General features: G+C 46.5%; 1 protein-coding gene across 1 annotated transcript; it reads right to left on the bottom strand.

Annotated features, from left to right (window-relative positions):
* Positions 1–6,770: 6,770 nt before the first annotated feature.
* On the bottom strand, positions 6,771–26,276 carry LOC140721003 (NACHT, LRR and PYD domains-containing protein 3-like). The gene is made up of 12 exons (XM_073035868.1): positions 25,934–26,276; positions 25,060–25,249; positions 20,019–20,101; positions 19,500–19,666; positions 14,102–14,273; positions 13,937–14,002; positions 10,612–12,379; positions 8,466–8,552; positions 8,142–8,310; positions 7,816–8,057; positions 7,494–7,661; positions 6,771–7,318 (listed from the first exon to the last, which is right to left on the bottom strand). The coding sequence occupies exons 3-12, from the start codon at positions 20,026–20,028 to the stop codon at positions 7,216–7,218; spliced, it is 2,952 nt and encodes a 983-aa protein (XP_072891969.1). The 5' UTR covers positions 20,029–20,101; positions 25,060–25,249; positions 25,934–26,276; the 3' UTR covers positions 6,771–7,215.
* Positions 26,277–27,869: the final 1,593 nt, after the last annotated feature.

Below are 27,869 nucleotides of genomic sequence, written 5' to 3'. Positions count from 1 at the left end.
TTTGTCCCTACCTCACTTTAATCCACTTTCTTTCACAGTATCCATTCCTCGCTCACCTGCCTCTCAGTTTCTCAGCTTGTTCACTCTCAACATGTTAGTTATTTCTATGCTGTGACATGGCAATATGCAACACACAAATGTTTTTGTCTGAGTGTGTGAAAGAGAGAGTGTGTCTGCTACACACGCCACACTCACATAGATACACACAATATCCGGACATATACAGATGCTACAACTCTCACTTCACATGACAGGCATTTGTGTGCACACATCCAAACTTGCCTACTCACCCGTCAGCACCGACTGAAACGCTTGCCTGGAATGCTAGAACACAGCAGCATTTTCTTTTGCTGACACCCAGTTGCTGTTGCTTCTGTATGTCTCCCCTTTCTCACCGTCACAGCAACAATGACCAAACCGGATGAGGCAATTCCGTCCTTTACCAGTTCTCTCTTCTGATCCCAGGCAAGATAACAATGCAGTGGTGTATAGTTACAGTCCTAATTGAGAGCATATGCAACTTCAGACCTGTTTGCCAAGGACTAGAACTATATCCTATCCTTCTGCTGTGTGATGTCCCAAACTCATGTTTCACATCCTTATATTTGATGCTCACATTTGGACAATTTGCAGTCCAGTTGTTCCACCCGTCTCCTAAGTCACACCAAACATTCTCTGATGACAATGGTCTCGGCTATGGTATCCCTGTTTCATCCTCGTCAATGGACTATGGTATGACAATCCATTGTGTGCCTGCATCAAAGTTATAATTATACACATGTGTCATCCAGAGTTCCCGAGAAAAGGGTTATGAACGGTTTAAATAATGCACAGACTCTAGGTCAATCGCAAATCCTCCCATATCCACCTGATCCAGAAGGCGACAGATTTTGTTATGTCATCAAAGAGGAAGATGAGTCAATACATGGGCAACACAGAAATGCAATGGATCCTGATACAAAGTTTCGATTTGAAACACCAATTCATTTCCCCTCTACAGATGCTGCTCGACTGATTCCTCCGTGAGACTGTGTGGTGCTATGGAGATCTTGACTGTGGCCCCGAGTCCTTTAGGAAGTACAAGGAAGGTAACAGACAGTAACCTTTGTGGATACTTGAGAAACAGAGTTTACCCTTACTGCAGAGACAGTTCGGGATAGATTATACAAACAAGACAAGAAGCAGTTGAAAGCAGTTAACGAGACGACATACTGGTGGTGGGTTGGTGGTCGGCTAAGTAGAGATTGATGGTGACAGGAACGAAAATATGAATTTTCCCAAAGAAAAATTTTATGATTTTTGAAGGCGCTTCCTGCTACTATGATGGAGAAGGGTTCACCCAGAGGCTTTGAAGGCAACTGCACACACAGATGATGGTCAATTTACAGTGGCGTGCAAATTTTGGGCACCCCCAGTCAAAAGTCCTGTTACTGTGAAAAGTTAAGTGAGTAGAAGATGTACTGATCTCCAAAAGTCATAAAGTTATAGATAAAACAGTCTTTTCAACATTTTAAGCAAAATTAGTGTATTATTTTTGTTTCGTACAATTTTAAAGGACACAGCTGACTACAGAAAGCATTTATAAGCTGTGATACTTGCCAAGGCGGGTGTTACTATGTACTGACCATGCAGGGTACCCAAACATTTGCTTCGGGCACTTTTCCTTGTTTGCTACTTTGAAACTGTAAAAGATGGAAATAAAAAAAAGTCTTGCTTAAAATATTAAAGAAATGTATTGTCTTTAACTTTATGCCTTTTGAAAATCAGGTCATATTTTACTCGCTTAGCTATTCACAGTAACAGAAATTTTGACCGGGGTGCCCAAACTTTTGAATGCCTCTATATGTGTAGATATCAAAACGAAACTTGCAGCACAATTAAGGAGAACGCTTGTCCAATTGTCAGCACACTGAAGACTGGATGAGGGACCTCCTTCTGTACCTTTCACTGGGTTAATTCAATGGCGGCCAGGGATATTGAACTCCCAAAATACTGACTCTCACACTTGCTCGCATTTGTCCCCGTTCTGAATCAGATGATTGTCGCCTTTATCACCTTGATAATACTGGCCTCTGCTCCCCCAAGTATCTTCGATTTTTACTGCCGAAGGGAAACTTGCAGAAGAAGCAGCAACAGCTCAAAAAGACCAAGATGCGTACACCCAAAGATTCACAGACATCTGATCCGGAGGGTGCAATGTGCGGTCAATTAGATGAGTGAATGTTACTGGTGGGATTCTGTGGATTTTGAGCAGTGGGCATCCACTGATCGCGAGGAGTAGGGTAGTGACAGGAGAACGCATGATGTAGATTCAGGGGCCATAGCAACTGTGTCTTGTTTCGCTGTCAAGGCCGTGTGGGGGCGGAGATCCAGGTGTGCTCTTGGTGGGGAAGCATGCGATCCGTTTCAGGGTCTGGCGGGTGAGGTGTAGATTGAATGGGTGTTCGATAGTGGTGTGTGATCAGTATCAGACGACTGGACGTGTGGGGTTCGCAGTGTGAGCTGATGGGGATGAGTGGGGTCAGCGAGGATATAGAAGGTGTGTGGCCATTGGAGTCGTGAGGAAGTGGCGGTCAGTGGAAATTAATGGAAAGGAGGAGAGTGACTATTGCGGCAGTGTAGGCGGTTTACAGTCAGTGGGAACGGCTGGACTGTTCTGTAGTCATTGGGGACGTGGAAATGTTTGACGTCAGTGGGAACTGGGAGGTGTGTTGTGGTATTAGTTGTACCGTGGAGGAAGTCAATGGGAGCTAGCGGAAGTGTCGAGATCTTCTGGGCGCGGACAGTAGGAACTGCTGGGGATGTGTGGAGACACTGGGGACGCAGACTGTGTGGAGTCACTGGGGGCTTATAGAGGAGCTGTGGTGTTAATTGGAACATGGCGGAAGTGCAACGGCAGTGGGTAATGTTGGGTCTTTTGGGTTGCTCGGCACGTGGAGCGATGAGAGGTCATTGGGAACTGCTGGGGAGATATGGGTTCATTGCGACTTGGATTCTTGTGGGGCCAGGGCAGTGGGGCAAAGTGGAAGCGATGTGGCGTTCTTTGGAACGTGGATGAACGATGTTGTCAGAGATAAGCTACGGGGTGGTGTATGAGCAGTTGAGGTGCGTGGAGGGGTCATTGTGAGCTGTCGGTATGAGTGTGTTTAGTGACTCTTCTGGTGCAGCGGTACGGGTTCACTAGGGCTGTTGCAAGTGTGTTGTGTCAGAGGACCTGGTGGGGAGGTGGAGGTAGGTGGGAAGGTGGGGCCAGTGGGAACCGGTTAACGCGGGTTAGGATTGGTGGGAAATGTATCGGGATTACACATACAAAATGCTGGAGGAACACAGCAAATCAGGGAGCATCCGTAGAAAAAACACAGCCGATGTTTCGGACCGAAGCCCTTCGCCAGGACTGAAGAGGAATAAAGCTGAGAAGTAGATGTGAAAGGTGAGGGGATGGGAGAGAGATACACCAGGCGATAGGTGAAACTTGGAGGGGGAAGGATGAAACAAAAAGCTAGGAAATTGATAGGTGAAAGAGACAGAAGACCATGGAATGAAGAAAAAAATGGGAGATGGGCGGACAAGGAGATAAGATGACAGAGAGAAAAGCGGATGGGAAGTGGTGAAAGGTAGGGGAGTGGCATTAATGGAAGTTTGAGAAATCGATGTTCATGGAAATCAGATTGGAGGCTGCCCAAACAGACCCAACCTAAGTGTCGCCTTATCACGACAGTGGGGAGGCCATGTATAGACATATCGGAATGGGAATGGGAAGTGGAATCAAACTGGGTAGCCGCTGGGAGATGCCGCCTGTTCTGGCGGACGGAGTGTAGATACTCCATCGAAGCGGTTTCCCTGTCTATGTTGGGTCGCACCGATATACAGGAGGCCGCAACATGAGCAACGAACACAGTATATGACCCCAGCAGGCTCACAGGTGATGTGCGCCTGATCTGGAATGGGTGTTTAGGCCGCTGACTGGTAGTGAGAGAGTAGGTTTAGAGGCAGATGTAGCACTTGTTTCGCTTGGAAGGATAAGTGCCAGGAGGAAGATCAGTGGGGAGGGACGAATGGACAAGGGAGGTACGTAGGGAATGCTCTCTGCCAAAAGAAGAAAGAGGGGTAGGTGGGGGTGGGGGGAGCGAGATGTGTTTGGTGGTAGGGTCCAGTTAGAGGTGGTGGAAGTTTCAGAAAATTATGTGCTGGATGCGGAGGCTGGTGGGGTGGCAGGTGAGGGCAAGAGGAACACTATTCCCGGTGGGAAGGGGGGAGGATAGTGCAAGAGCAGATGTGCGTGAAATGGAAGAGATGCGGTTGAGGACAGCACTGTTTGTGGAGGATGTGGAGGAAACATCGGCTGTTTGAATCCTCCGTTTCTTTGCAAACGGAGAACATCTCCTTCATTCAATAATGAAAAGCATCATCCTGAGAGCAGATGTGGCGGAGACGGAGGATTTGAGAGAAGGGGGATGGCGTTTTTCCAAGTAGAAGGGTGGGACGAGGTATATTCCAGGTAGCTGTGAGAGTCCATTGGTTAATACTACACATTGGTGGATAAGCTGTCTCCGGAGATAGAGGCAAGGAAAGGAAGTGATGGAAAAGGACCAGCGGAATTTGAGGGCAGAGTGGAAGTTGCAGGCAAAGAGGATGAAATCGACCAATTCAGCACGCGTGCAGGAAGCAGCACCAATGTAGTCGTCAGTGCTGTGTAGGAAAAGTGCGGGACGGTAATCGGGATGTGTGTCAGCGGTTAGTGATTGTGTCGCTGACAGAATTGGTCAATGTAGGGGCCTTGAGGGTTTGCAGAATCAGAGATTAATAGGGCTGCGTGGCTACAGCGGTACATCCTCCTGGGATCTGATGAGACCACTGGGAAAATTTCATTAACCTTCCTCCACATCACGATTATGCTCCTCCAAACTATTCTCGCTCTTCATTAATATTTAAGAAGTGTTCCTGCTAAGTCTCCCACCAGTTCAGAAAAAAATTGTAACGTATCAGAGTTCTGCATTGTTTCTGTAGAATAGCAGTTCTTGTTATTCCACTATATTATACCGTGTTGGCAACCCAAAGCTTTTAAAAGTCAGTAACCGCCCCATTTCATTTGCTTGCTTATCTTCTGCTTCGTTAAAGGATCCTATCGAATTAGTAAGAATCAATTTGGATTTAACAAACCGGCCCGGTCAGTTGCAGACCAACAACGACGTGATCGACTGAAAGTTATATCTGCATTTGCACATCTGTGTCCAGTCCATCGTTCCTGAGGTATACAGTATATAGTTACTGTTCTATAGATCTGCTAATCATATCCGCTCAAAAAAAATCCCAGTGTTATGTGTGGTGACAAGTAGGCAATCTGTTAATAGATGTTACTTTGAAATTTGAACAGGAATGCCGAGGCTTTGAAGTGGGTGCAGAAGACTTTTACCCGGGCATGGGCTATAACAAGAAGTTGGATAAACTTGTTTTTTTTTTCCTCTGGAGGGCAGGAGACTGCGGATAGAAATTTAAAAGTTTATGAGAAGCTTGAATAAAGTTGACAGACAGGATATTTCTACCAGAGTGAAATGTCAAACAATAGAGGGCATACATTTAAAGTGAGACGTGGCAATTCCAATGGAGATGTGGGGGTGGGGCAGCTTTTTTTTTAACACAGACTGTGGATAGCGCCTGGAATGAGTTGCCTGGGATGGTGGTAGAAGCAGATATATTAGGGAATTTAAAGAGATATTAATATAGGCACAACATTTTCCATTAAATGGGAGCAGATTTAGGGGAAGGTTTTATTTCCACAGACAGGCGGGAAGACAGGAATGTCCTGTCAAGGGTAGTTATAGAGACTGATGCATGAGGACGACAGAAATATGCAGGGTTATAGGCTGTGAGTGGGGAGATGTTCGAGGTAGTTGGGGCGCAGGGGAGCAATTTGGAGGTCTGGCGTAGGGAGAGTGCGGACGTCAACGAGGAGAGTTCGGGAAGGGAGCCGAGTGAGGAAAGCGCAACTGGGGGGCTGAAATGTGTGGTTCGAGCATGCAGAGTGCCGGGTGCTGGTGGGAAGCGAGGAGAGCGCAGAATCGGCGGAGTTGGAGGACGAGATCCTGGACATTACTCCTGAAGTAGATATACTCCAGATTTTTAACAGACTTTCATAAGCACGGGAATGATACGACAATGGAGTGTATTCGGCTGTGTGGTACGGATTGGTTCACGGTTCAGCAGCGAGAGAGCGAGAATCTGGCCGACGCAAGATGAGCGCGGGATGCGAAAACAAGGACGGTAGGCCGGTGGTCGTTGCAAAGAGTGACCCCAGGCGGATAGGCATGCAAGTTGCGCACGCGGATGGGAGCGGGATGGTTTGGGGAGGGTAGCGAGGAGAGCGCGGTGGGAAGATTGTGCGGGTTAGGGAGCGAGGAGAGAATGGGAGATTCATCGAGCGAGGAGAGCGCGGGAGGTCACCAGACTCTGTGAGACTGACTTTCATCAGGCTGCAAATGAGATTCTGCTTTTCTGTGAAGAGATATAAACCACTGTTACAGTGCGCTGGGTGCGCGGGGCAGCAGTAATCTGAGGTCTGTGTTTTTTTTTACCCATTGTAAGACGCAACTGATACCAGGACAGGAATTTACGGTGTTTTATTGATTTCATCATGACAAATGTAAATTAAACTACCTATGAGTTGCTAACATACGGAAATAAATAAACTGCTCCCGATTCATACACAGTCACTAACAATTAACTGACCGACGACAACGAGAGACAGGTTGAATATTCAGTCCCGTTTCTCACCGTTACTCTGAATCGGGGAATCGATGATTATAAAATCACACCTCAGGGCAGTGTCCGAGATCGCTGCCGAGGTATTTGTTAATTTAACATCACTATAGTGGCAAGACTGACGAATTACCGTCCTCAGCCCAAAGTGAGAAAAACGATCCCCTTCCCGGATAATCCAACCCGGGACACCGAGTAACAATGGCCCGCTTTGTAATTCCTGTCTGTGTAAGTCCCCGGTTCCCCTTGGCGAAGCCTGCACCAGGACATCCGGCAGAAGCAGGGCCGCTGCACTGCAGATGGAAACACTCAGCTATGGGACTGGTTCTGACGTCAGAGCACACTCGGCTGGAGCCGGAGTCTATTGGAATTAATTCTGGGTCGCGGCCATTAAAGGCGACCGTTCAAGGTAAAACCGGGAATTCTGCCTAAATGTCCTCATCCCTCGGGGGAAAATGTTCACATATTCCGATGGTCAAATACCACGCTCAGTCCTGGTCTGGGTTCTTGGAGAGCCCTCAGTTCCTTCTCCCCGGTTTGACTGAACCGATTCTTCACCAGCCTGAAACAGATGGAAGAAAAAAGATTAAGTATACAGATTACAGATTACCCACCAGTGTCAGTAACAGGGGACTGGGGGACTGGAGTTAAGGTTTCAACAACACTCACAGACAAATATCACCAGAAAACCTACCGATCCGCTGTTTTTTTTAATCATATTGAATCTTAACACTTACACGATCCGCTCCAGACTCGGGACTGCCAGTATAAGGCGACGAAGAGCGGGGACAGATCGGTCTGTGAGCCAGTTTGATCCCAGGTTCAGCCGCGTTAGTAATCCGTTTGTAATGATAGCTGAGACGAGATCCTCGACACCAGAATCTGTGAGACGGACACCACTCAGCCTGGAGATAGAGAGAGTGAGGGTGAAGGACACAGAGAGACGGGAGACGGTACAAACCCCCAGTGTTCATCAGTGACGCAATTACTGACCACATTAATGTTCAGTGTCAGACACCCAGTGACTGTAAACACAATCTCCCACAATCTGGTACTTACCACAGTTTCTGTATTTTACACTCTGGGTTCTTCAGTGCCTCAGACACCAGTTTCACTCCTGAATCTCCCAGTTTATTAACACTCAAGTCCAGATCCGTGAGTGATCGCGTTGTAATGAGAGCGGAGACGAGATCCTCGGCACCAGAATCTGTGAGACCGACACTGAATAGCCTGGACATGAGAGAGAGTGAGGGTGAAGAACACAGAGAGACAGGAGACGGTACAAAGCCCCAGTGTTTATCAGTAAAACAATTACTGATCACTTTAATGTTCAGTGTCAGACACACAGTGACTGTAAACACTATCTCCCATAGTCTGGTACTTACCGCACTGTGTATTTTACATTCTGTGTTCCTTAGAACCGCAGACACCAGTTTCACTCCTGAATTTCCCAGTTCATTTTCACTCAGGTTCAGCTCCGTCAGTGATGGGATTGTACTGAGAGCAGAGGCGAGATCCTCGGCACCAGAATCTGTGAGACCGACATTGTTCAGCCTGGAGATGAGAGAGAGTGAGGGTGAAGGACACAGAGAGTCAGGAGACGGTACAAATCCCCAGTGTTTATCAGTGACAGAATTACTGATCACATTAATATTCAGTGTCAGACACCCAGTGACTGTAAACACATTCTCCCACAGTCTGGTACTTACCACAGTTTCTGTATTTTACACTCTGGGTTCCTCAGAACCGCAGACACCAGTTTCACTCCTGCATCTCCCAGTTCATTGCGCCCAACTCTAAACACAAACGGAAAATTGATGAACAAAGTGATTCAAAACGTGGGTCTGAGGGAATTTATCTCACTCTGATATTTCAGGAAACATTAAACCCTTCAGTAAACCACGGAACAGAGTTCCCATCATTGTCAATGTCCCTCGCTGACTAGCTCCAGGGTATTTACCGAATTGAGGTAATTTAGTCTGTCGGTGTGACCCTGCAAACTCTACTTATTCTGTCTCAATCCCGGTGGTCAGAAAGATATTCCTGTTTCGTGGGCGTCGGAAGGAGCAGGATGGAAGTTTAGATACATTCCCATGGTGAAGATCATGTTGGATGGGAAGATGTTCAAAGGCGATTATGGAAGAGTCCCCCACAACAGAAGAAAATAAATAGGCGGAGAGACTTCAGCGGCAAAAAGGGGCATGGGGAAGGGAAATCCGACAGGAAGAAGGGAGATGGCAAGGAGAATCCCTCAGGAGGAAGGGAATAGGGAAGAGTAATGCCACACGGGGTTGGGATGGGGAAGAGAGATTGGTGAGTTGGAAGGAGACCGCGCAAGACAGATCCCCAGCAGAAGTGAGTTCCAACTGTGAGAAGGGGAATGTAGGAGATATTTCCTCAGGATGAAGGGGAATGGGAACAGAGATCCGACAGGAGGAAGAGAGATCCCACAGGGGAAATGGGACGTGGAAATGTTATCGGACAGGTGCAAGGGAATGCGCAAAAAGAGATTCTCAGAGTAAGAGTTTGTGGAAGAGGTATCCGACCGTCGGAAGGGGAATACGAAGGGTGGGCCCACAGGAAGAAGTCATGAAGGGGACGAAAGATACCACAGGAGGAAGTGGGATGCGAATGAACATTCCGCAGTAGTAAGGAGGATGTGGAAGAGCTTATCCAAAAGGAGAAAGTGGGCTTGGAAAGAGATCCCACAGAAAGATAAGGATGCGGCAGAGAGACTCTACTGCTGAACGGGGCTGGGGAACAGACATCCGCCTGGAGAAAGTGGACGAGGGAAGTTGATCCGGCAGGATGGAGGGGGGTGGCGAAGAAAGTTCCGTCGGAAAAAAGGGAATTACTACAGAGAGATCTCGGAGGATGAAGAGAATAGGGAAGAGAGTTCCCACAGGAATAAGGCAGGTGTGGAAAAGAGAACAGGCACGTGGAAGGAGGATATGGAAGGGACATAAAACAGGATGAAGGGGAATGGAGAGGAGAGACGCCACGAGGATGGGGAACGGGAGAAGAGAGACCCCACAGGATGATGGAGGATGGGGAAGAGTTGACGGCAGTAGGATGTGGAGTGGTGAAGAGAGATCCCACAGGATGAAAGGAGTGTGAAAGAGAGATCCAACGGGAGGGAAGACTGGGAGAGAGTTCAGACAGGAGGAAGGGGATTGGTGCACAGAGATCCACAGGACGAAGGGGATGGGAAAGAGGGATCCAACAGGAGGACGGTGGTGGGGCGGGGATGAAGCAGACATATCCCACAGAAGGCTAGCGATAAGAAACGATGATCCCGCAAGAGGAAGTGATAGGGATTAGGCCCACAATCTGGAGAGGAGGTGCTCACACTGGACTGCGTATCTGATAGTGAGCAAATACGCACAAGTGGAGCGATGATGATAATCACACACAGGGAAGGACAAGGACAGGACAATCTCACAGAGTTCTGCCTCACCCTCTCACTAGGAGAGTCTACTGGCCCTCACTAGTCCCTCACCAGGAAGATGGTGTGAATCTCTGACCCACACGGTGCAGTCAGTGTCGGTCTGGGTGTCATTGACAGTGAGAAGAAACATCGTCAATGGACGTGTCACAGGCAGCGAGAAACACGGCTACTCCTGTGATTTACTACCATTAAACCAATGGCCGTTGTCACTAATCTGATGGTCTCCAATGTCTCTTCACAAGGAACAACAGAACCCTCCCGTCCTTGGAGATTTACTGACCGATCCCCTGGGCATTCGTCACAATTCTTCACAATCTGATTTACAGCAATTCCAGCCAAATTCTTTTATATTGAAACAACACAATGGAAAAGTTTCACAGTTCAGAGTGAGAGATAAATCAAGTTACCTCAACTCCTGGCACTTGTGCAGCCCGGGTACCAGCCGCTGGATTTCTTCACACTGAATGTTGCATTTCTCCAGGTCCAGGTGTTTTATTGTATCACAGAGTCCGATGACATGAGACAGGACAGCGCAGTCAATCGGGGTCAGTGTCATTCCACTGAATGAAAGTGTTTCCACAGATCCCAGGGTGGCCTGAGCCAGTCCACTATTCTGAGACTCAAACAGGTAGTGCAATGTGTTCAGGAGGCTCCTTTTACCAGCTTCACTCTCTGTGATTCCACTTTGGCGTTGAAACTCCTCCTTCACCCAGTCAATCACCCGGCAGGTTGTTGCATGAGGAAATGGACCCAGAAAGTCCTCCAGGCCCCGAGCTGCCATTGGGGAGGAGAGACCAGCAACAAAACGGAGAAATACCTCGAATCGCCCATCTGTCGTGTTGTGGGCTTCACTGAGGGATTTCAGGATATCCCCGGGATGTGGATTCAGGAATTGTGCGACTGCAGCTACAAACTCTTGGATGGTGAGGTGTGGGAATGTGTACACCACGCTCCGGGCAGAATCTTCTCTCTCCAAAAGCTCCATTAGGAACCCGGACAGGAATTGGGAAGGCTGCAGGTCGTAGTTGATCAAATCTCCACCTGTAAACACAATTTTCTTTTCGGACACTCCTCTAAAGGCCATCAGACCAACTCTGAGTAACACATCACGAGGGTTCTCAATCTCACGGCCGTGGTTTTTCAGGATGCTGTATATATAGTAGGAATATAGTTGGGTGATGGTGTTGGGAATTCGCTGCGTGCCCGTGACATTTTGTGTGAAGAAGGGTCCCAGTACTAGAGCGAGGATCCAGCAGTAGGAGGGGTTGTAGGTCATAGTGTACAGGATCTCGTTCTCTTTCACGTGTTTGAAAACAGCTGCTGACACCGTCTGATCTTCAAAATGCCTGATGAAATATTCCTTCCGTTCCTCACCAACAAATCCCAGGATTTCAGCCCGGACACTGATCTCTGCCTTTTCCAATAAATGTAACGCAGTGGGGCGGGTGGTCACCAGCACTGAACACCCTGGGAGCAGCTTGCCCTGGATTAAACTGTACACAATATCCGAGACTTCACACCACGACTCGGGATCTGGGCACTGTTGCTTGGTTTCTGTGTCTCTCCGACTGTCAGCAAAATCGATTCTGTGTTTGAATTCATCCAAACCATCAAATATAAACAGCAATCCCTCTGGGTTCTTCCAGACCTTTCTCAGGATATTCCTAAAGTAAGGATAGTGATCCAGAATCAGTTCTCTCAGGTTTATTCTGCAATTAATGGAGTTTAAATCCCGGAATTTGAAACTAAAGACAAATTGGAATTGTTCGTATATTTTTCCCGTAGCCCAGTCATAAACAATCTTTTGTACCATTGTTGTTTTTCCGATCCCTGGGACTCCGGCCACAGCTGCAGAACACCCGGACCTCGGTGGTGTAAATAATTTCTTCATTTTGTCTCGAAAACGATGTGAGTCATTGCTCTGAAACAAATGAGCAATGCGGATTTTCTCCAGCTCTCTGCGGAGATGTTTCTCTCTCCATTCCTCGTGGATTCTGCCTCTTGCCAGCAATTCATGTTCCACTAGTCTCCGATCTCGAACAGTAGAAATGACCGTGAGCTCAGCGTATCGATCAACTAGCTGGAAAACGTTCTCCTTCTCGCTCATCAGGATCGTGTTCACTCTCAGTTCTTCCGTCTGTGCGCGCAGAGTCTCCTTGTGTTTCCTCTGAACGCCTGAGGACATTATGAACAAAAAATGTAATGGTCACGAGTCCCCCAACGCATTTTCTCATTTGGAATGACCTGACAGATAAAGTGGGTGATCTGGGCATATTATCAATGTTTAAGGCACATTGGCAGGAGAACTTTAGAGGTTTATGGGCCAAACGGGGGAAGATGGGACTAACTCGCTGGGTAACATTATTCGCGCGGATGTGTTTGACCGAAAGGCCCGATTCCATGTTGTAATAGTCTATGACACTGTGCATCCATCACAACGTCAGGGAAAAGTGTCTGTGCGCGCAGAGTCTCTTTGTGATTCCTCTGAACGCCTGAGGACATTATGAAAACAATATGTAATTGTCACGAGTCCCCCAACACATTTTCGCTGCGAAAGGTTTTGCCGAAGTTCAGACAATGTTTGTCTGCCGGTGGGGATCCGGCCTACATACAGTGCTGAAAATGAATACGATAGCAAAATCATTTAAACTTCCTAGTTCCCGCGTCCCATGGGATCATGTCTTCCCTGATGGTGGCGTGTGCCACTTTGTTAATAATTGCAGTTTCACGAAGCTCTGATGAACACGAGGTCGACGCACAGTCCTGGATATTTCAATGTTCCACTTTTACAGAAATACGTACTCCCTTTACAGTTTAAATTCTGCTGAACTGGGCTTTTGTACCAACTTTTTAACAAACACTACGATCACTCAAATCCTCCACTCCTTAGTAGTCCATAATGTTCAATATTGCTTTCATCCATGTACCTATTTCAGAGTCGCTTGAATGACCCTAATTTATCAGCTTTAGCCATTAACCCCGGAACCGCATTCCGGACACCACTCTCTGGGTAAAAGATAAAGAAAACTACCTCTGATATCTCTTTTAATGCCTGTAGTATAAAACAAATTGTAGAGCCCTGCGGTTCTGATATTGAACAGAGGGATGTGGACGTGCCAGTGCAGATTTCACTGAAAGCAGAATCTCAGGTAGATTGGATGGTGAAGAAGGCTTTCGGCAGACTGAACCATGTCAGTCAGCGTTTTGAGTACACGTTGCAGTTTTAACATGTTACTGACTCACGAGGAGTAATTGTACAGATTTGGTCACCTTGTCATGATAAAATGTTAGTAAATTAGAGAAAGTGTAAAAATGGTTCACCAAGATGTTGTCAGAACTCGACGACCACAGTTACAAGGAAAGATTGCATAGAACTGGATATTATTCGCTGGAATCTAGGAGGTTGAGGGGTGGGCGGATAAAGGTACCTTGTCATGACGGACACAGACAGGGTGCTCAACGTCTTTACCCTGGAGATGTGGTGCGAACAACAAGAGAGTATAGCGTTCAGATCAGATGGAAAGGAATCGGAAGAGCTTCAGGGCAGCTTCTTGGCCGAATACTGGAATCGTATTGGAGGTTTCTGCTCAAAAGCTCGAAACTTGGCAGGCTGTCTGAGGACTATGGCAAATCTAAATGGCTTTCAGTCCTCCAGGCGCCCAGATTCCAACACGAGCTAAACAGGGGTAAATATTCTCAGAGCGAAATAAAAAGGTTGGTATTTCAACTTACCTTTTAGGTGTGTGGGCACTTCAGATAAACCCCGCTCGGTGTCCATGTAGGCGAACTGCGCATCACCTGTTTAAAACAGAATAACTTGCATGACGTCTGCTCTCTGCAATACTATAAATTCGGCAGCATTTACATCTGTAACACACAGTGTATTGGTCAACATACCACGTTCCTGTATTTCCTTCAATATTCTGTTAAGCTTCGGTAAATGGTGGTGTAGTTTCACAAAGGATTCCCACATCACCCTCCGGGCCCCGGAGCCCTTCTCCATCACCAGATCCAGGAGGAGTTCGGAAGCGCCCGCTCGGTTTCCCTTCTCTGCGAGCTCAGTCACGCTCTGTAATGAGCAATGGGGAGTATATTGAGAGACGGCGAGAGGCGGGCTGCAGGCAGGAGGAAAGGATCTGCAGGAACAGGGAGTGCGGACACTGGATGGGTACGGGTCCATCCTGAACACAGACAGAGAAAACACCAGATCCAGCAATGACAGTGTCACTGTCGGGTTTCCCCGGGGTAAACTGCTGGTTAAAACCAAGCAGGCTCACATGATGGACGGTGGCAGACTCAGGCTTAACTGCCTGGTAACATGAGTGCTCCGGTTTCAGCCTACAGCTGGGAACTTGCACCGAGGAGCAGCCAGCAACTTTAAGAGTTCTGAGCATGTCAAGAATATCAATGCAACTGGTAGTAATGGCGAAAAGGAGTTTGGCCTGGGATTATCAGACATCAAATGGGGAATGTTATGGTTAGATATCATGTGTGGCCCTTCGATACCATTCAGTCTGGGTGGCAATAATTGAATGTGCCCCGGTACGTAATGGTAATTAGAAGGCGGTCTCTAGATAATATTTTGTTCACGTACGCATACTTAGCATATCGTGGTTTTATTGATAGTCATTCAGCAATATATGTGCCAACATTTCTTTATCCAGAGGGTGGCGAATCTGTGGAATTGATTGCCACAGTAAACCGTGGAAGCCAAGTCATGAGGTATTTTTAGAACATAGTGTATTTATGGCCATTCGGCCCACAATATTGTGTCGACCATATAGCCTACTCTAGAAACTGCCTAGAATTTCCCTACCACATAGCCATCTATGTTTCTAAACTCCAAGTACCTATCTCTTAAAAAAACATTGTCCGCCAAGATCACTCAACCGGTTCTCATAAGAAACGCTCTCTCATCCAGCAATTCTCCTCTGCGCTCTCTCTATAGTATCCACTTCTTTTCTGTTGTGAAGTGACCAGAACTGAACACAGTACCTTAAGGGGGTCTAACTACGGTCCAATATAGCTGTAACATTACCGCACGGCTCCTGAACTCTATCTCACGGTTGATAAATACCAACACACCACACACCTTCTTAAAAACACTGTCAACCTGCGCAGCAGCTTTGAGCGTCCTTTGAACACGGACGTCAAGATCTCCTTAATCCTCCACACTGCCAAGCGTCTTACTGTTAATATGGTATTTTGTCTTCAAATTTGAACTTTCAAAATGAACCACTTCACACTTGTCTGGGTTGAACTCCATCTGACACTTTCCTGCCCAGTTCTGCATCCTCTCGATGACCCGCTGTAACCTCTGACAACCCTGCAGACTATACACCACACCGCAAAACTTACTAACCCACCCTTTTACTTCTTCATTCAGGTCATATATAAAAATCACAAACAGGAGGAGTCACCGACCTCTTTTCAAAATACCAACCAGCTACAACCACCCTTGGCCTTCTGTGGTCAAGCCGAGGTTGGATCCCAGCAAGTTCTCCTTCGATACCATGCTTCCTTACTTACTGAAAGAGCCTTGTAAGAGAAAGTTGTCAAATGCCTTACTGAAATCCATATACAATGCATCCATCTATTTAAACAGGAGTCTGATAGGTTCCTGATTATTAAGGTATTCAAAGCTATTTGCTAGCATGGTTCGGAAGGGTTTAAACTGATTTTTAAGGGGGATGGGACCCGGAACGATAGAGCAGTGAAAGAAGAGCATGGAGTAAATCCAGATCTAACATATAGAGAGACTTTGAAGAACGCGAAGCAGAATAAAGGGTGTAAAGTTAGTAAGGTGGAAGGGCTAAATTGCGTGTACTTCAATGCAAGAAGCATCAGGGACAAAGGTGATGAACTGAGAGCTTGGATACATACGTGGAATTATGATGTTGTGGCCATTACAGAGACTTGGCTGGCACCAAGGCAGGAATGGATTCTCAATATTCCTGGATTCAGTGCTTTAAAAGGGATAGAGGGGGGGGGGAAGTGGAGGAGGGTGGCATTACTGGTCAGGGATACTATTACAGCTACAGAAAGGGTGGGGAATGTAGCGGGATCCTCTTTTGAGTCAGTATAGGTGGAGGTCAGGAACAGGAATGGAGCAGTTACTCTACTAGGGATATTCTATAGGCTCTCTGGTAGCAGCAGAGATACCGAGGAGCAGATTGAGAGGCCGATTTTGGAAAGGTGCAAAAATAACGAGGTTGTTATCATGGGTGACTTTAACTTCCCTGATATTGATTGGCACTTGATTAGTTCCAAGGGTTTCGATGGGGCAGAGTTTGTTAACTGTGTCCAGGATGGATTCCTGTCACAATATGTTGACAGGCCGACTAAGGGGAATGCTTACGAACCGGGTAAGCTCACAGATCTGTCAGTGGCTGAGCATCTGGGGGAAAATGATTACCGCTCCTTGTCCTTTAGCATTATTATGCAAAAGGATAGAATCAGGAAGAACAGAAAATTTTTAATTGGGGAAGGACAAATGATGAGGCTCTAAGGCTAGAACTTGCGGGTGTGAAATGGGATGATATTTCTGCAGGGAAATATACTATGGACATGTTTTCGATGTTTAAGGATCTCTTGCTGGATGTTAGGGATAAATTTGTCCCGGTGAAGAAGATAAAGAATGGATAGTGTGAAGGAACCATGTGTGACAAGTGAGGTGGAAAATCTCGTCAGGTGGAAGAAGACAACATGCGTGAGGTTTAGGAAGCATGGATTAGCTGTGTCTATTGAGGAATATAGGGTAGCAAGAAAGGAGCTTAAGAAGAGGCTGAGAAGAGCAAGAAGGGGGCATGAGAAGGCGTTGGCGAGTAGGGTAAAGGAAAAGCCCAAGACATTCTTCAATTATGTGAAGAACAAAAGGATGACAGGAGTGATGGTAGGACCGATTAGAGATAAAAAGGGGAAGATGTGCCTGGAGGCTGTGGAAGTGAGCGAGTTCCTCAATGAAAACTTCTCTTAGGTATTCACCAATGAGAGGGAACTTGATGACGGTGAGGACAATATGAGTGAGGTTGATGTTCTGGAGTATGTTGATATTAAGGGAGAGGAGGTGTTGGATTTGTTAAAGTACATTAGGACGGATAAGTCCTCGGGGCCTGACAGAATATTCCCCAGGCTGATCCACGAGACGAGGGAAGAGCCTCTGACTTGGATCTTTATGTCCTCATTGTCCACGGGAATGGTACCGGAGGATTGCAGGCAGGCGAATATTGTCCCATTGTTCAAAAAAGGTAGTAGGGATAGTCCGGGTAATTATAGACCAGTGAGCCTTACGTCTGTGGTGGGAAAGCTGTTGGAAAAGATTCTTAGAGATAGGATCTATGGGCATTTAGAGAATCATGGTCTGATCAGGGTCTGTCAGCATGGCTTTCTGAAGGGTAGATCGTGTCTAACAAGCCTGATAGAGTTCTTTGAGGAGGTGACCAGGTATATAGATGAGGGTAGTGCAATGGATGTGATCTACATGGATTTTAGTAAGGCATTTGACAAGATTCCAAACAGTAAGCTTATTCAGAAAGTCAGAAGGCATGGGATCCAGGGAGGTTTGGCCAGGTGGATTCAGAATTGACTTGCCTGCAGAAGGCAGAGTGTCGTAGTGGAGGGAGTACATTCAGATTGGAGGGTTGTGACTAGTGGTGTCCCACAAGGATCTGTTCTGGCACCTCTACTTTTCGTGATTTTTATTAACGACCTGGATGTGAGGGTAGAAGGGTGGGTTGGCAAGTTTGCAGAATACACAAAGGTTGGTGGTGTTGTAGATAGTGTAGAGGATTGTCGAAGATTACAGAGAGCCATTGATATGATGCAGAAGTGGGCTGAGAAGTGGCAGCTGGAGTTCAACCCGGAGAAGGATGAGGTGGTACTCTGTGGAAGGACAACCTCCAAGGCAGAGTACAAAGTAAATGGCAGGCTATTTGGAAGTGTGGAGGAGCAGAGGGATCTAGGGGTACATGTCCACAGATCCCTGAAAGTTACCTCACTGTTAGATAGGTTAGTTAAGAAAGCTTATGGGGTGTTAGCTTTCATAAGTCGAGAGATATAGTTTAAGAGACGGGATGTAATGATGTAGCTCTATAAAACTCTGGTTAGGCCACTCTTGGAGTACTGTGTATTTTCTGGTCGCCTCACTATAGGGAGGATGTGGAAGCATTGGAAAGGGTACAGAGGAGATTTACCAGGATGCTGCTTGGTTTAGAGATTATGGATTACGATCAGAGATTAAGGGGGCTAGGGCTTTACTCTTTGGAGAAAAGGAGGATGAGAGGAGACATGGTGGAGGTCTACATGATATTAAGAGGAATATACAGAGTGGACAGCCATCGCCTCTACCCCAGGGCACCACTGCTCAATACAAGAGGACATGGCTTTAAGATAAGGGGAGGGAAGTTCAAGGGGGATATTAGAGGAAGGATTTTCACTCAGAGAGTGGTTGGTGCGTGGCATGCACTGCCTGAGTCAGTGGTGGAGGCAGCAACACTAGGGAAGTTTAAGAGACTACTATGACAGGTATATAGACATAGACTACATAGACAGGTATATGGATGTATTTAAGGTGGGGGTTATATGGCAGTCAGGCTTTGAGTGCCGAATGGCCTGTAATGTGCTGTACTATTCTATGTTCTATGTTCGTTCTAAAGGATATGGGGAAAGGCAGGAAATTGGGGTTGAGAGCAATGATGGCATGGCGATCATATGTCTTGTAATCTTAACAGTATATACGGTAGGATTTTTTTTCAAACCTGTAAATATAACAGACACAAGCAACAGAAGTTCACTGAACCACGAGGTATAATGGGATAGTTGCTCAAATACAAGAGTTTCAGCCGTTCACAAGAGAGACGATATTCAGTAGTGTCTGGTCAATAGTTGCTGGGGGTGAGGGTAGACTCGACAGATGATCTGCAAAACCAGTCACTATACATGGGTTATGAAGCGAACGCAAACTGGTGTGTGGCAATAACGATTGAGCTTTGCGAATGTAATGGGAAATGAGACAGATTGGTGTGAAGTGGTTTCCTGTACACTTGCAAGTTCCATCAGGTTGGCACAGTACTAAAGTCTCATGTCAGTGATTGGCTGTACATTAACCAGTCTAAACCTGATAGAGGCTGCTATTGGTTTAATAAAGGCTCAGTGTAGCTGCATCTGGGGACACTTTTGTTATTATTGACCATAAGTATCTTGGCCTTTCAATGACCGACATTTCTTGTGCACCAATACTGTGGGTCTGTAATAGCTTTAGAAGAATCTGCACTCAGTCTGTGTCCTTTCGACTTACGTGATGCTCCCGTCCCGTGAAATGATCCTCGCCTGTTAACATGAGGCCGAGTTCCTCCACACCCTCCTCAATCGCCTGCTCCAGTCGGTCCCGATAGAATTTCGTCAACTGGAACAGTTGGTGATCGACACAGTGTGACAGGAAGGCGGAGATTTCAGAGCTCCGATCTGTGGACAATTGAAAATCACAGCATGACTGTGCCGACCACGGTGTGAATTTAAACCAATCTCATCTACAGGCACATGGTCAATATCCCTCCGTTTCCTGCTTACTCAAGCGCTCCGTTTCAGTGTAAGCCATGCATCCTCAATCCCCTTTAAACTTTCACCTTTAACCTATTTCCTCTATGCGCTCAGGAAATTCTAAGCAGATTCTAGAGTAGGTTACATGATCGGAACAACATTGGGCCAGGGGCCTGCAATGTGCTGTAGATTTCTATGTCTATAGTCAAAGTTCAATGTTGTATGTGCACCATACGGACGGAGGTTCAATGGACAAAAAAAGAAACACTGAGCATACCTGCGTCCATTCTGACTCTGACTGATGATGGTTGATTGCTGTCTTCTTGAATTTGGTCTCTGTGGAAGAACGCCCCAACTGCTCTGAATAACAGAAATAAAAGAGAGCGAATAAGTAGCAGGGATTTAAACACAAAATGCTGGAGGAACTCTGGTGGTCATGCAGCATCCATGGAAAGGAATAAACAGTCGACGTTTCAGATCGAGACGCTTCAGTAGGACCTGAAAGAAAACGAGGTCAGAATAAGTAGGGGGCGAAGTGAAAGGCTAAGAATTTGATTGGTGAAAGGGTAAAGGGCTGGAGAAATGTGAATCTGATCGGAGACGGTCGAAGAATGTTGAAGAATCGTATTTCCAGAACTTCGAGAAATCGATGTTCATGCCATTAGGTTGGAGGCTACCCAGATGGAATATAAGGTGTTGTTCCTCTAAGCTGAGAGTGAACTCATCGTGCCAGTAGAGGAGGCCATGGACTGACATGTCGGAATATGAATGGGAAGTTGTATTAAAATCGGTGACTGCAGGGAGATCCCGCTTTTTCTGGAGAGGTGAAATGGTCTACAAATCTACGTCGAATCTCACCAATACACAGGACGCCCCACCTGGAACAGCAGATGCCGTAGATGACCACAACGAACTCTCAGCTGAAGTGTCGCATCACCTGGAAGCACTGCTTGGGGTCCCAATTGGCAGAAAAGGTGGAGGTGTACGGGCAGGTGTAGTTGGCAGGAATGAGTGCAAGTAGGGAGATCAGTGGGGAGGGACGAATGGATATGGGATTCGCGTAGGAATCGCTGCGAAGCCGAAAGTGGCGGGGATTGGAGGGGGAGGAGGTGAGATCCCATTGGAGATGGCGGAAGTCATGGAAATTTATATGCTGGATGCGAAGGCTAATGGGGTGGCAGGTGAGGACAAGAAGAAGCCTATCCCTGGTTTTGCGGCGGGAGGATCGGGTGTGAGAGAAATGGAATAGATGCATCAGAGCTTCAGACCCAAGTATGACGAATTACTAGTAAATTCTACGTATTGCTTGTCCAGTAGCATCTGCCGCATCTCGCCGATAGATACAGAGATAAATGCACCATGTATAAAGACTCTTCGGCCCAACGAATCCATGCCGACTTGTGTACCAAGGCAGCTTATCCGGATTTCCTGCGTAAGGCCGAAGTTGCTTCATAGCCCTGCGTGAGACATTTGCTGTTCATGCCCTTTTTAAACCTTTACCTCTCATAGCTAATCTATGTCGTTTGGTTTCCCTTGACTTCGGACAATGGCTGTTAATGTCCACTAAATCTCTGCCATTCAAAATTTAAAACACTTCTGTAATGTCGTTGTTCATTCTCCTACATTCAAGGAGTGAAGACAAAGCGTGATCATCGTCTCCTTCTAACTCAAGCCTTTTGGTACTCAAAACATCATCGGAAATCTTCTTTGCATTATCTGGAGTTTAGAGAAGGAATTTCCAGAATGCAACGGCCATAACTATGCTTAGTACTGCAAACATAGACTCACCTACGACATATACAACTGCAATATAATATCCCAACTCCTGCACTCATAGTGTCCTGATGAAAGCCGGCGGGATAAACGCCGTCTTCACCACCCTGTGACCCTGCGAACAATTCATTACAGTCCTCGGTCTCTCTGCTCCATTTCACTCGCTGGCGACCCAGAACAAATTCTGTGTAGGTTTGTTTTCCGAAATGCACCAGCTCACACTCAATTGTATTGAAGTCTATTTGGCACGCCTCCGTCCTCTTTCCTAACTGATCTGGATCTCCCATTATATAAGCTAATCTTCTTGAGTATGAACGAGTCTTGCCAATAATGATTCACCAGCAAACGTATTGATCAAGACCTTTAATAACCGTTGATATAAATAACACAAAAAAAACGTCCGACCACCGAGCACTAGACCACGCCAGCGTCCATCTGACTATCACACCAACTCACCCGGATACACTTGCTACTTTCCAACACTTCTGCACCATCTCCCTCCCCTTGGGTGCTATTGTTCTTTGTAAAGGTTTGTAATAATGTTCCCCCTGAACATTAAGAACTTTAAATATTGTTGGGTTACCGCATCGGTGAGTTTCTAGTTGGGGAAGAAAGCGAAGGAGCTGGACTTGGTGTGCATCGTGCTGCTACCTGCGTCAGAGAGGTATTGGAGGTGTCGCTGTGCGAGGTTGTGTGTAGACTAACAGCGAGGAATCGTCTTAAACCCGTTTATTGCGATAACAAGACGCTCTTGGACGCTGTCAGTGCGGAGTGGTCTAACTCTGAATCAATGATCTATTAGCAAACGGCGGGGTAGCTGCGTGGCCTCGTCGTAGCAAGGACTCGGGCTCAAGCTGAGGCATCTCCTGTTTGCTGACACCCAGTGAGAGGGGTCAGATTCGTTACACTCCACCTGAGGCAATGTGGCGTTACGTCCACGCTGTAGCCGGTGAAGCCACCCGCACCCCGGTGTCCGTTCGGTAGAAGCCAACATCTACTGTCTCCGACTGTCTGCTCCTACAGCATTCTTGAGCTCATGGTGTCCGACTATACGTGTTTTTTGTGACTGTTTGTTAGTGACATCGCATATGTGTTTGCCTCCTTCAATGTGCGATATGTGCGCTGTGCTGTGTGTGACTACTGGTACTACGTCTTGCATCTTGACCCCGGAGTAACCATGTTTCTTTTGACTGTTTCCTGTCCGGTTGAATGACAATTAAATTTCAAATTGAACAGAAATAAGACAATTTGTTTTTCATAAACAAAATATAGTATAAATTCCAATGTTTTGTATCACCAAGGGACTTCTAAATGATGTATTTGTTCCTTCAGAGAAGTTGTTAATACAGATTGGGAAAAGAAAGGCTTCATCTATCTGTCCACCTCGAAGCACCTGCCCTTCCAACATCCATTGAGAAAGCCTGCTGGCTCAAGCAGCGTCTGTCACAACGGTGGGGATATGGCCCAACTGCGGAATGAGAGACACTCAAATGGATTGATATTTCACAGACTTTAATGCAAACGTCATTAAAGGGTAAAATAAAACAATAAGCGCAAGGCCAGACAGAGTCAGTTGACTCGACAGTCTAATTTCTCAGGCATTTCTCCCGGTGCGGCCTCCTCTACATCGCCGAGACCCGAGACAGTTTGGGGGACTGCTTCGTCGAGCACCTCCGCTCCGTCCGCCACAACAGACAGGATCTCCCGTTTGCCACCCACTTCAACTCTGCTTCACATTCCCATTAGGATATGTCCATACATGGCCTCCTCTGCTGCCATGATGAGGCCAAACTCAGGTTGGAGGAGCAACACGTCACATACCGTCTGGGTAGTCTCCAGCCCCTTGGTATGAACACTGCATTCTCCAACTTCTGGTAATTCCCTCCCTCTCCCTTCCTCTATCACACTTTCACTCTGGCTCCTCTTCTAGCTGCCTATCACCTCTCTCATGATTCTGCCTTCTTCTACTACGCATAGTGCTTTTCCCTTACATTCCTTCTTCACCTTTCCTGCCTATCCCCTCCCTGATTCCCCTTCCCCAACCCTTGACCTTTCCTCTGATTGGTTTTTCGCTGCACCTTCCCCTCCCCCAACCTTCTTTATAGGGCCCCTGCCACCTCTTCCTTCAGTCCTGACGAACTGTCTCGGCCCGAAACGTTGACTGCTCCTTTCAACGGATGCTGCCCGACCTGCTGAGTTCATCCAGCTTGTTTGTCCGTATAGAACATAAAAGCAAGGAGGTTGTGCTGAGACTTTATAAGACACTAGTTAGGCCGCACTTGCAGTATTGCCAACAGGTTTGGACTCCATCTCTCAGAATGGATGTGTTGTCATTGGAGAACGGGTTAACATATGAGGAGCGTTTGGCAGCATTGAGCCTGTACTTAGTGGAATTCAGAAGCATGCGTGGGGATCTGACTGAAACCTACGGAATGCTGAACGGACTAGATAGCATGGATATGGAGCAGATGTTTCCGATGGTGGCGGTATTCTGAACTAGAGGGCACAGCCTCAACATTGAGGGGCAACCCTTCAGAACAGAGGTAAGGAAGATTTTTTTTTGAAGAGTGTAGTGAATCTGTGGTATGCTCTGCCACGGACTGCAGAGAAGGCCAAGTCCGTGTGTATATTTAAGGGGGAAGTTGTCCGTTTCCAGATCGTTCTGGACATTAAACGATATGGCGAGAAGGCAGGTGTATGGGGTTGTGTGGGATCTGGGATCAGCCATGATGGGATAGCGGAGTGGATTCGATGGGCAGAATGGCCTGATGCTGCTCCTCTGTCTCATGGTCTGAGGTTCAGGGGCTTGGAAATGCTGGATGTGGTTATAAATTGGCTTCGCTGGAGAAGCCAGCCAATGCTAAAAGATAGTTTAAACCTCTGACTGGAGACCAGTGGGTAGTGGGATGCCCCAGGGATCGGTGCTGGATCATTGTGGCTTATCATCTATGTTAACGGCCTGGATGATATAATTGCAGCAATGTTTGGCTTCGGTTCATCGACAGGTAATTTACACGTTTGATGGCCCGTTCGCATTAAATTGATTTACGGTAATTGTAGTCATATCGTTTCTTGTGAACATACCAGGCTGAAATTGACCATTCAGCCCATCGAGCTTTCTGCCCCACACAGTAAAATCATGGTTTTTGTTTTGAAATACCACCTGCCGCTTTTTGTAACTATTTCCCCACCCCACCCCCAGCTCGAAACACCGACAATCAACACAGTCACAAAGAGGAAAAGCATGCATTGATCTGCAGTGACAAATTTGGAAATGGAACCCGTGCTGGCGAAGCAGCTTATCGCAGGCTGGCCTTGAAATCGTAACCCTTAAGCTTTAGTTTGAGAACTGTTTTTAACCTGGACATAAATTGTGGAAAATCTCACACATGCAGACAGAAAACTGCAGGATGACGAACAGCATCACCGCCAGAGGCGGGTTACAATAGAAATGATGACTTCTTGAATACTGCTTCAAAACACAGATAACGTGATGATTGGTAATAAAGTTTCGAAATAAATCTCAGAAGCTGAATTATTCTCACCTCAGTTCACCAAGAATGTTCTGTTTCCGTGTCAATATGTTTTCAAGTCGTTTTCTGCTAACTTCATTGCAACCAGTCCAGCGACAGATATTTAGTAGCTGCGGGGAGGGGCCGGTGTTGCTGTCCTGGGTGACTCACAGCGCGATTTTCCGTGTACAAGCTGCTGCCTGTCCACAGGGCGGATTCTCTGCTGAAACCGAACAAACCAGTTCGATACTCCACTTTAACTGTGCACAAAGGTAGTTTAATGTTGTACTTAAGTATTTCTTTTACAGAAAAATAAAACAATGAACACCCGTCGATATAGAAAAGAAAGATCCCCAGTGTCTGCAATCAGAATGATTACTTGTTACAATTGCTACCAGACTTTGTGAGAGTTCTGTATTTAATTTTACCCCCACTCCCATCATTTGTAGTTTTAATGTCATTGTTTTTTTTTTGCGATTTAACTCAATAAATTGATCTTAGGCATTCTCTACTGCGACGTTCCGAACAGTAAAACAGTAGAATCTCACGGTCGCTCTGTTATTCTGAGTAGTTAGTTTTTATTTTGTGTACGTGTGTGTGTGTCCCTGTGTCTGACTGTGAGAGAGAGAGAGATCGGAGTAGGGACCTTGCCCTGCCCCGGGGGACATTTTAAATATCACTATCCGTGCGCAAGGTTCATCTGCACTGACTCAGTAGAACCTGCCGCAGAAAATGGGTATAACTGAAGGTGACGACGTCGTTGCTTTTAATGCATTTGGTCAATAATTACTTCGTTGAAAGTGTCAGAGCTCCCTTCTCCCCTTGTATCCCCTCCCCCCCGATCCCGTCAAAAGCCGAGCCCCGCTGTAAACGCACACTGATTTGCAAAATCGAAAACAACATTTACCTCTGATTTTGAAACCGGACGGTGTTCAGTGCTGTCTGGATGATGAATGTGCCGACCATGCACCAAGAATTCGGTCTGCGCTGCTGCTTCCGAAGCTATTCGGTTATAGAGAGTCAGTCGCTGATCACAGGTAGACAGGTCCGGATGAGCCGGGGTTAATGAGGCAGTCCGCAGTTCTGGTTCCACACCTCCTCACCGGACTGGTACAGGTCTGTCAGCGGGAGGAGAGGGGACTAGGAAAAATGTAGCCAACACAGATAGAATTACAGAGGCTGTGAGAGTCTTCCCCCGCCGTCGCAAGTAGTTTCTGTCTGGATTTCCGTGTAGATCTCTCTTTTCCTCCTTATTCCTGTGACGCAACCAGCAAGGCGGAGAATCTCCGTTTTATTCAGCCAGTGCCAGGCTGTCAAGTTGATCCAGCGGGATGAGGTTCCACCCTCTGTATGAACGGGGCTGTCCGGCGCAGGGCGCGTTTCAGCTCAAACACTCCAAACCAGTCACAGCTATTTCAGGGTCAAATTACATAAGGCGTGACAGCGGGAAGTGGCGTTACCAGTCAGAGAAAATGTTACGGCAGTGTTCCGTCAGAAGAAATCGTAGAACTCGACAAGTGAGGCGTTCTGTGTGGAAATGAGAATTAAGAACTGTATGGCCACGTTGGTGGGACTATATTAAAGAAAGCCCAACAGTCCTAGAGATTTAGAGGAACACATTTGAAAGATCTCAGACTGTTGCAAGAACCTTATAGCTGCTATAGTAGGTGATCTTAATTTTCCACATAATGACTGGGAATCCCGTATTGTAAATGGACTAGGTGGCATAGAGTTTTTCAATCGTTTTCTTCATCGGTAGGCAGAAATCCCAATTACAGAGCGTGAGATACTGAATCAGTAATTAAGCAATGGGGCAGGGCAGGGGACAGAAGTTTGTGTGTGGGGATACTTTTCATCCACTGACCACGATGCCATAATGTCCACGTAAAAATTCAAAACGTTAGGTCTGACACTTGGGTTGAAATTCTGAATTGGAGAGAGCGCAATTTTGATGGTATCAGAATCGATCTGGCAAGTGTGGATTGAGAAAGGCTGCTTTCTGTCAAAAGTATACTTGGAAACTGTAAGGCCTTCAAAAACGAAATTTTGAGACTATAAGCTTGCAAGTGCTTCGCAGAATGAAAGGTAAGAATAGCAAGTGTAAGAACCTTGATAACCAAGGGATTTTGAGGCTCAGGTTAAAAGAAGAAAGGAGGTGCATAACAGATACTGGCAAGTAGGATCAGATGAGACCCTTACGGAGTGTAACGCGTGCAAGAAAGCACACAAGAAGGAAATCCGGGAGGCTAAAAAAGGCATGAAGTTCATCTAATAGACTAGGTGAAGGGAATTTCTGAGGATTCCACAAACATGATCCGAGCAAAAGGATTGCACTGGATAAAGTTGGACCTCTGAAAGACCAAAACGATAATCTGTGGAAGTCTGAGGTAGCAGTATTTCAGTGGAGTAAGGGAAATTAAAGTGTTATGAGAGAGGAGTTGGCCAAAGTAAATTGGAAGGAGCTGCTGGCAGGGATGACAGCAGAGGAGCAAAGGCGTGCTTTTCTGGAAAAAAAAAATGAGGAAGCTGCAGGGCATGTTTACAGTATTCCAACAATGAAGAAATACGCATAAGGAAAAATAGTACAGCCGTGGCTGATAAGGGAAGTCAAAGCCTTTGTAAGAGCAAATGGAAGGGTATACAACAAAGCAAAAAATAGTGGGAAGATAGCGGAATGGGAAGTTTGAAAAAAGCCTACAGAGAGCAACTAAAAACATCATTCGGGAAAGAAACATGAAAGAAAGCTCGCAAATAATATCAAGGTAGATAGTAAAAGTTCTTTTTCAAGTATATTAAAAAATAAAAGAGAAATGATAGTGTAATTGGTGACACAGGACAAGATA

Source organism: Hemitrygon akajei, unplaced genomic scaffold (genome assembly GCF_048418815.1).
Source record: "Hemitrygon akajei unplaced genomic scaffold, sHemAka1.3 Scf000049, whole genome shotgun sequence".
Taxonomy (NCBI): Eukaryota; Metazoa; Chordata; class Chondrichthyes; order Myliobatiformes; family Dasyatidae; genus Hemitrygon; species Hemitrygon akajei.
The sequence above is the reverse complement of the archived record's forward strand: the minus strand, read 5'-3'. Positions and strand labels throughout refer to the sequence as shown.

What these genes read in the sequence shown, in the direction of transcription:
- LOC140721003 (XM_073035868.1), bottom strand. An exon ending in CACAAGTGCCAGGAGTTGAG is followed by an intron (nt 8,553 to 10,611) that starts GTAACTTGATTT and finishes GTTTGTGTTTAG; the next exon opens with AGTTGGGCGCAATGAACTGG. An exon ending in TGTAAAATACAGAAACTGTG is followed by an intron (nt 8,311 to 8,465) that starts GTAAGTACCAGA and finishes TCTCATCTCCAG; the next exon opens with GCTGAACAATGTCGGTCTCA.